The following is a 9,593-nucleotide window of genomic DNA, read 5'->3' on the forward strand; positions in this document are numbered from 1 at the left end:
GCTCAATGTGTAATTTGCAAAATCCATTGGAAACATGAAAATTCCAATGTTTGACAAGGATGTGCATTTCTTCACTGTCATTAAAGCAGATGAAAGACATTTTAGTTCCCCTATCCTGCTAAATCATGGTACATCTTTTGCTGCCTTTTTTCTTGATGATTTTAAGTCATTTTTAAATGCGTATTTATCAAATTAAGTTTGCATTTAAAATTCTGTGACTTCAGTGTGGACCACGCTGAGCCCAAAGATCCGAGGCAACACTGAACTCTAATGGAAGAGATGCAACACAAATAACGAGCAACAAGGGGAATAAAGGAGCACACAAATATATCCTTGTGAGTATTGTTAATATGCTTTGTTTGTCTGTGTTGCTGCTTTGTGTGTGCTCATATAGCGGCTATTGAAATGTTTAAACTTACCACATTTATGATATTTAGGGAGACCATACCTGGTATTTCACATTACATTATAGTCAATGTTTGATTTTATTTTGTTTCTGTGTCACTGCTACAACAAACCAAAATGTACAGGGGAAAACTCACCTATAAAAATATAGATCGCTTTATTGTAGATTTTTACCTATCATGAGTGGGTGTGGAACATTCAATTTACTTGCAGGGGCTGTTTCACGAAAATCAAGTTTGAGGCTCGTGAATTGTTTCTTCTTTGTTCATATATTTCCGTGCTGCAGAGATGTCTTTCGAACAGGAAGCCGGATGCCGTTTTGATGAGCGTAACAGATGCGAACATACCGCGATGCTCTGGAGACAACTGGTGCGGTTTCTAGGTGGAGGGAGTCGTTGGAATAATTTGGACGTGGTGGCACGTAAATACCACAGCGAGAATGAATACGTCTCATAAAATAAGGCCATGTGTCCGTTCACGTTGCCATGGATTGTTTACTGGATCAACATTTTGAAAAATCATGCAAAGCGTGAAGGAGATGGATTACTGTTACATCACTGAAGGAATCATTTGGCGGTATATAACGCCATCTGGAGTCCGCAGAAATTATAACAACGAAATGACAAAATATTTTATTCCAAAACTGAAAATGTTGTCCATCTTATTGTTTTTCTATTTCAGCACATATTTACTAATCCAATGGGAAGGGTCAAGGAAGAAAGCCAACACAAACTAAAAAAAATAGTTTAGTTAAAAATTCAGCTCCAACTATACCTTAGACACCTTTTGAGTTGAAATGCAAACATTCCAGAATGTCATTATAAATATATTTTACTGCAATCACATTTGTGTTAAAATAATACAAAACCACCCACAACAGCGGAGAAAAAAACATACAGCAAAATAAAGACGCACTAAAGCGTATAAAGCGTTGCACTTACAAAAAAACAAAACGGCGTCAAAAACAAAAGTACCTTTTTCCATTCACTGACTTTTCAATCTCAGGCTAAAATATTTCAAAAGTTCGGATTTGATGAGTTTGAACAAGTATTTTTCAGAGGCGATGGTGCCGAGGGAGTTTCGTGGTCCAGACCAGCCTACAAAAGCAGGCCATGGTGTGAACTGTGCAAGCTGATTAAAAGACTTTTTTAAATTGTTAAAATAACCTTTTTTTTCAACAGTGTTTTACTAGGTCTTACCACACACCGTTAGTGGCAAACAAGCAGCCGTTAGGTAGATGTTTTATCTATCCACATGGCTTTTTAATTGAGGAAGAAAGCATAAAATAGCTAGCGCTTCACCCTTCCAAGGAAGATTACGTTGAACTTTTGTTCTTCTTAAAAGACCGGCACATGACCTTGCGGGGACGTGGTGTTCCCTCCGCAGTCCACATACTGATACATCTCCTGGGACACCTGCTCGGCGTGGCCAAAGTACGACGTGGTCACGGTAACCCTGGATCAAAAGAAAAAAATAAAAATAAATACTCTCTCTCTCTCTCTCTCTCTCTCTCTCTCTCTCTCTCTCTCTCTCTCTCTCTCTCTCTCTCTCTCTCTCTCTCTCTCTCTCTCTCTCTCTCTCTCTCTCTCTCTCTCTCTCTCTCTCTCTGCTTGGAATTGAAGCTTTACGTCTCTGTTTTCGTTAATGGATGCCACACCTTCATGTTTGTTTTCAACATTTAGCTTGTAGCAAATGTGCTCATTCCACCATGACGTCCCTGATCCACTGGTGAAAAAGATGTTTTGATCCTCTCCTCTTTCATCTAGAACTGCTTCATATAACAAAGAGAGTGCAGAAAGTGCTTAAGATTGAATGACTGTCCTTTGTGTTGTGCCACATTGTTTGTTATTTTGTTTTTTGTTGTTGTTTTGACTTCAAGATGGCGCCGCGAGAGTGGCTGCCTTGACAGCAGCAGTGTATTTTGTTTTTCTACTTCTTTCTTTCCTTTTATAACTTCGCTGCTGTGAAATGTAAATTTGTCCACTGCGAGACTAGTAAAGGCTAATCTAATAGATCCAATCCAAATTAACGAAAAATCCCAAACTCGTTGATACCTGGTCCACAGAAACACATTTCCAACAAAAGTCAAAATTTGCTTTTCTTAAACACCCTGTCATGTGAATTGTGAGGGGAAATTGAAAATAAGAAAAACACGAAAAAGTTGAGTATATGAGTATATAAGTCCTACTTACTGCATCGTGACCACCATGTTGTGCACTCTGATAGAGTCCAGCGTGCAGTACTCGCTGTGGACAGTGAGACAAAATGTCAAAGAATTTTAGACCAAAAATCTGTATTTTGTAGAATGATGCACTTTTAGGAAAATTAACTTACAACATATTTAATTCATCTGCAATCACGGTGGGAATTGTGTAGTCAATCTGTAAAACACAAACACAGAATTTGTTTTAACTTGTGGTTCAGAGGTGAACAGTTTAGATTTTTTTGGAGCAATTTACTCAGTCTAACATTTGCAAAATTTGTAAATGGGTTTTAAACCACATGATATGTGGGGAAAAAAAAAATCCAGATCGTCTCCATTACAGATTTTTACCTAAAAAATATGTTCTTCCTAAATTAGAGTGGACTGTACCCCTTTTGCTGTGCTGAAAAGAAAAGCGCTACAAACCTGTCGCTGATCCAGAGGTACAATTGCAGTACTGTTGTTGAACTTGGCCTTGCCGATCACCGTCTTGGCAAACTCCACTTGGGCCGTGATGTTTGTTACCGTGATGGCATAATAGTTGTTATTTGTGATGTTCAGGGTATTCTGGATGGAAGACAGGACATGTATATGTGAAATTATTGCTAAAACACAGCCACAAGTAATTTTTGATGAGTCTACAGTCTCTGCGAGAACATGATCTGGACACAAAATGAAATGGGTTGATGAAAGTGAAAGGAATTACAGGTAACATCCGAGTTACGACCGGGTTCCATTCCGGGGAAAAAAAAAAAAAACGTAAATCAAACGGTCGTAAGTCGACATCCATTCAAAATGGCGGACGTGACGTTTACACGACAGGATAGTATACAATGTCAATCTGTTGTTTTTAAGCAATGTTTTCTATTGAATACTATTATATAGCCAACTGTTTACAGTTCATTTATACATTTTATAAATAATAAAAAAATATAACCTTTAGTGTCATTTTTATTACTGTATAACTGTACCGATAATGTATACAAAACTGTTTACTGTACAGTTACTTTATAAATGTTATACTTACCTTTTAGTGTCGTTTTATCATTTTATATTTTATATTATCGATTTATATTTTATATTTAGATTTTATATAGTGGGAATACAGCTGTTGAAAAATCGCTCTCCCTGCTAACGGCCATAAGTGGTCGCCCAACACACACGCTCAAACTGCTTAACGCAAAAAGCAGTGTATAGTACTACAGGCGATGTTGCAGGGACGGTATTTGCACTGTCTAACTACTTTTTGAGTGGAGTCACGCTCAATAAAGTGCTGTGCAAGTGTGCACAGCACTGGCGCCTGGCGGTCGTGGTCGTAAGTACGGGTGGTCTTAAATCGTGCCGGTTGTATCTAGGATGTTACCCGTATTTGCGAGAATGTTTGGGAAAACCGGGATGACAATCGATTTAAATTACATAAATTCCCACAAAGTGGTCAGGAATCATTTCAATTACCGTATTTTCCGCACTATAAGGAACACCTAAAAGCCTTCATTTTTTTAAAAGCTGACTGCGCTTTATAATCCAGTGCACCTTGTATATGGATTTTTTTTTATCATTTGTTGAAGGTGCACTTCATAATCCAGTGTGCCTTTTATGTGGATTTTTAGAAAAAATATTCATTGAAGGTGCACTTTATAATCCGGTGCACTTTATAGCACGGAAAATAAGGTACTTTTACGTCAACAGTTTTTTCGATGAGAAGGTTTCTTCAGCCGTCATCTGTACAAAAGTTGTACAGATGACGGCTGAAGAAACCTTCTCATCGATGGACCACTCCTGTACGACTGAGAGCTTACACAGACGTCAACAGTTTTTGAATACAAAATATAAAAATCAAAGAGATTGCAAGGCAGAGAGGTTGGCCAATCTTACTGTAATATTGAGATAGATAATCTGCTTCTCCTGATCGTAGGCCACGTAGGCTGACTTGACGCCCACGTAGTCAACGTTGATTGTGCGAGGGAACAGGAAGAAGACAGCAAGGCTTGACAGCAGTAGGCACACGCACACCGATATGGTCACGTAAAGCTTTCTGCAGGACGGACAAAACGGAAGTGAGGAAAAGCCAACTAACGTGTTTGTTTATCAGTATAAAAAATACTCACGTCCTACTTGGTCTCAGCCTTTGGTCGCTGTAGGGGATCAGAGCCACTAACTGATTCTCCTGACCTGGTTATTGAGAAACAAAATAATGAAAGTGGTTTATGATACAGAAAATGTTACTCTGCGGTGCGGTGGTGAATTTGCTATTCAGCCCCTTGAACAGTTGAACAAGTTCAAGTTTAGCTTTGTAGCTTGTATGTATGCTATCGATGCCACTCTACTAATGATTGTGCTCTGTCATGAAAGCGCAGCCATTGATATCACTGCAGGACGATGTGCAAATATGTGTCCGCTCCAGTGCCAGGGTTTTTGTCATTTTCACTCAAATTGCAAGACCCACAGAATATTGAGTTTTAGGACTACATAAACATTTAATACAGCTTTAGAAACCTTAGACTATCTTCTTTCATCCAATAAAAAGAGTTAATTCCTACGTTTTATGGGTCTGGAGTTATCTGAGCTTGAAATGGGAACGGCTGTGCAAATTACAATACAATACACACATCTTGATTTACAGTAAAGTCTCGTTATATCGATATTCTCGGGAGTCTGAAAAAATGTCGATATAACCGTACTATCCATATATCCGATCATGCGCCGAACTGCATTAAAAAAAGGGGGGGGGGGGGAATATGTAAATGGGAATCTTTGGTATGGCATGTAATTTTATCATTGGGTTCATGGATTGTGTATCTAACATGTTTTTGTACAGTAATGAAGTGAAACATAAAGTCGTGCATGAAATAAAAACGTCTTTACACTTTTTTAATAACTATTTCCTTTCAAAAATGCAACCAACCAATGCTAAATCCTCAAGTTCTATTCACACGAAGCAACGAACGCCAGCATGTACAATCATATGAAAAACAGTGATTGTTGCAAGCAATAAAGATATCTGGATGCAACACAATTAAATACTGTACATGGATGAAAAACCAAAACTGCAACGTTTACATAACTTACGTTGATGCCGCACGTCAAACTCTTTCGCGATGAAGGATTTGCTTGTTAGATAGTCCTCAACAGCCATGATCGCCAACCAAGACACGTGACCAAGTCAACCAATGGCGCGACCGATGGCGTGTATCGATATAAACATAGCAAAATGGCCGGCGGGAGATGAAAAGGAGCACCGTAGTAACCGGATTATCGTAATAACCATGAATCGTACTAAACGGAACTAATTATACATATAAAGACTAGAAATGTGCACGGGAAATGAAAATAGTATCGTAATAAGAAGTATTATCGCTTTGATCCTCTCCTCTTTCATCTGGAACTGCTTTATGTAACAAAGAGGGTACAGAAAGTACTTAAGAATGAATGTCTCTCTGTGTCTTTGTGTTGTCATGTTATTTGTTATTTAGTTTTTTTTTTGTTCTTTTGACTTCAAGACGGCGCCGCGAGAGTGGCTGCCTTTCCAGCAGCTCCTGTGTTTTGCTTTTCTACTTTCATTTCTTTCATAACTTTGCTACTGCGAAATGTAAATTTCTCCACTGCGAGACTAATAAAGGCAAATCCAATCCAATAACCAATATCGATATAACGAGACTTTACTGTATATAGCGCCTTAACAACAGCTGAAGCTGTAACAAAGCGCTAACTTGGACAAAAAGCAAACACTGCCCCTTGGTGGAAGGGAAAAACATTGGCAGAGGTCTGACCAGCGCTTTATTGGCACCCCCGCAAGGAAAATCAAAACCCGAACAAATTCGGGAATGGCACTCCACGTCATATTTTCAATTCCAGAATAAATTTGGGCATGGCAGTCAAGGAGTAAATTATTATTATTTATTTCACCAAGGGTGATTTTTAAAAAATGTGTCATATTAGGCACATGCATATACCTGGCTGTTTATTTTTTTCTGATCAGCAAGGAAGACCATTTTGTCTTCTAAAGCCATCTCTATCTCATTTTTGACTCCAGTTTTAATATTTCTCAATGCCGCAAGAGTAATAACATTTGAATACATGTACCTATATTTTTTTTACCTCGTGGGATGCGACCGGTGCCCTGACACGTAGGACAGGTCACGCTGTCCCGTCCAGTGAACTCCACATAGGGAAACTGCGACACATCGCCGTTTTTTGCGCCATGTGCTGGTGTCTCATCAGACTCGTCCATGTTTGCCATTAATCCCTCCTGAGTGTCATCTTTGTGCCCGGCCAGCAATGGCTTGGACTTCCCCATAGCTGACGACCTCACTAGAAAATAGCACACACAAAACAAATGCACATTTGCCACAGATAAGTTGATTAGTGAACTATGTCCTTGAAAATGGAGGCTTGTGCTGAGTCTCAAACATCACCAAAATTGTGCAAAGCTTTTTCCTAAATACTGACAGTGCCTTAAAAAAAGGTAAAAAGAAGATTGGAGTAATTACCTTTTTTTTACATTAAACTTTTTTAGTGATCATTGTTACCCCCCGCCCCCCCAAAAAAGGAACAGCCAATGAGTCAATGAGGTACAGACGAGAAGTTTCACAAATTCAGATAAGCAAGACTCTACGAGAAGCTGTCTCAACTAGAAGGAACTTATGTGAAACACAATCCGTAAAACCCAAGTGCACGTTATATGCAATGTGAACAATGTCAACTGTTTTGTTTGTTTTCACGTGGTTCCAAACGTTTAACAATGAGCACCAGCGACTCTCAAAAGAATAAACAAGTTATGCTAAATATGTGTTGCTTCAGTTGTTTTGTGTTACCCTATACCCATATGCAAGCATGTCACAATACTACATTTTCAGGATATTATATTATGTTAGAACCTATTACGATAAACACTTGTATCAGTGATGTTTTTCCATTTTCTGCTTCAAATTAAGCTCACATATTTTGTTCCTCTAACATATGAAGTGAACAAGTTTATTTAAAAATATGGATTTTTGTCAATCAAAAATAAACTAGTTCCTCGTTTTTTCTCTCAATAAGTTATACAAACGCATTGCTTGAATGCTCTTTTTAAAAAAATGAGGAATTAATGACTGTTTTTTTTTACTCTGCTTCACAGGATATTTTCCAAAACATCACATTAATAATAGTCTACCGTCATGTCATAAAGGCAGCTTTAAAGGACAACCGACATCACTTTTTTGTTTCCTAACTGACATCAGAAAAACGATTTATAGCATCTAAAATAGCCAAAACACGCAGTATGATATGTTAATAGTCAAATGCGAAACAGCAATAAAAATGACTTGAAGTGTCCAAAAACTACTTCAAATTGAACCCGGAAGTGGCCAATTTCAGAAGGTCCCACCTTGCTGGAGAATCAAAACAATTTCTTCAGATTTGGAAAAGATGCTTTCTTGTTACTCATACAGTTATGAATATGATTCAAATAGTTCTGAAGAAGAAAGCATACATGTTTGCAATCGATTAAAGAATTTATTCCGGTCATTTTGATGCATCTGAAGAGAAATGTACAGTGACAAACTCTTTAGGACTCACAGTACCCAAAAAAGGCAGAAGAGGGCGACAAAGCTCCGTAGAAATTGTCTCCTGGGACGTTTTGTAAGCGAACATCAAATACACTGTAGAAGTCTTGGCGCAACACACAACATTCACCATCGCGTTATTTATGTTTTCCTTCTAATTTCGCCATCAACACGAAGTTTTCAGAACAAAGTACCGCAAAAGGCGTGATGCAAGCTATGTCTTTTCTCGGTTAGGGGCGTTCCTTCAGTGACGTAGGGTGAGGACTCCTCACCAACTCAAAAACAAGACTTCCGGAATATTCAGCGCGAGTCTTAAAACGTAAAATATGCTGTAAAATATGCTCAGTAGAAGTCATTTGAAGCCATTTTACAAATTATGGACACAACTTGTCCGGAGACGTCGGTTGTCCTTTAACACCTGCAAAGTCCTCTTTTAAATTTGTTTTTAGTTTTTGCGAATATTAAAATGGGTACACATGGTTAATAAATCCCCGCATTATTTTTGTGGGGGTGGGACGTTTCGGTAATGTGAACCATTACATACACGATTCAACATGTTAACAAAAAGAAGCTTCGGCCCAGTCCGCCGAGCTCTTCCGAAAAGCTATAACACGGTCCGCAACACGAAGTCCCGCCATCTTAAAATCAACACCGTCGCTTCAATTTCCTTGTAAACCGTTGACTACAATTGCTAGATCTCACGGTAACAGAGATTATAAAGTGATGTTCTCACGTTTGGATGACAACCAGCAACCGATTCTCACGGGACATACTAGCACGTTCGATGGACGACAAAGTCTCCGCAACCACTTAGTGTCGGCAACCACTGAGTTAATGTTGCCACCTCTATTCTTCATCTATCGTTTCCAACGGGGAAGTAAAACGGTCAACCCCGTGCGGTACGGACTGACTCACCCGAATTATCGTGCTTTATTTTGAGGAAATGACTATCATGTGGTTGGAGCTCCGGATTTGTTTTGTTTCTAAGCTTGCAGAAGGAGGCGGGGATAACCGCGTCGCTATCTGGAACGCCCCCTCCCTTCTTCCCATTGGTCAGAACATACTCAACGATTTTGACGTCACATCCCAGCCTCAAAACAAAACGCAGACGGGTAAATACATATTAATAATAATTATACATTTAATTTCTACGCTCAGGACCCACAGAATATTGAGTTTTAGGACGATTCATTGAAGAAATTAATTGGAAGAGGTTGGAGTCACGACTGTTACACCAATTACATTTTTATTTCAAAGGTGTCTCCGATTACTGTACCTTATAGCAATGTCTGAAACGCATGACAAAAAGTTAGCGGACACCAGGGCAGACAACTCTGAAAAGTTGCCTGCCTGGCCATAAAGTTGCCTGCCCCATTTTTCACAATAAGACGATTAATCGCAAAAAAAAAAAAAAAAAAAAAAAAACATTGTTGCAAAGT

The 9,593-nt window shown here is 38.8% G+C and overlaps 1 protein-coding gene across 2 annotated transcripts; it reads right to left on the reverse strand.

The window, feature by feature from the left end:
* Nucleotides 1–1,218: 1,218 nt before the first annotated feature.
* Nucleotides 1,219–9,167, reverse strand: LOC148896296 (transmembrane protein 106B-like). Of its 2 annotated transcripts, none has more exons than XM_088998483.1 (8): nt 9,070–9,167; nt 6,707–6,919; nt 4,717–4,780; nt 4,484–4,643; nt 3,035–3,175; nt 2,740–2,786; nt 2,598–2,651; nt 1,219–1,860 (listed from the first exon to the last, which is right to left on the reverse strand). In XM_088998483.1, the coding sequence occupies exons 2-8, from the start codon at nt 6,903–6,905 to the stop codon at nt 1,743–1,745; spliced, it is 783 nt and encodes a 260-aa protein (XP_088854609.1). In that variant the 5' UTR covers nt 6,906–6,919; nt 9,070–9,167; the 3' UTR covers nt 1,219–1,742. The 2 variants fall into 2 exon arrangements, with proteins under 2 accessions (XP_088854609.1, XP_088854608.1); XM_088998482.1 differs by lacking the exon at nt 9,070–9,167 and adding an exon at nt 8,888–9,040.
* Nucleotides 9,168–9,593: the final 426 nt, after the last annotated feature.

The sequence above is a fragment of the Hippocampus bargibanti genome, linkage group LG06 (assembly GCF_051943395.1).
Source record: "Hippocampus bargibanti isolate YZ-2025 linkage group LG06, ASM5194339v1, whole genome shotgun sequence".
Taxonomy (NCBI): Eukaryota; Metazoa; Chordata; class Actinopteri; order Syngnathiformes; family Syngnathidae; genus Hippocampus; species Hippocampus bargibanti.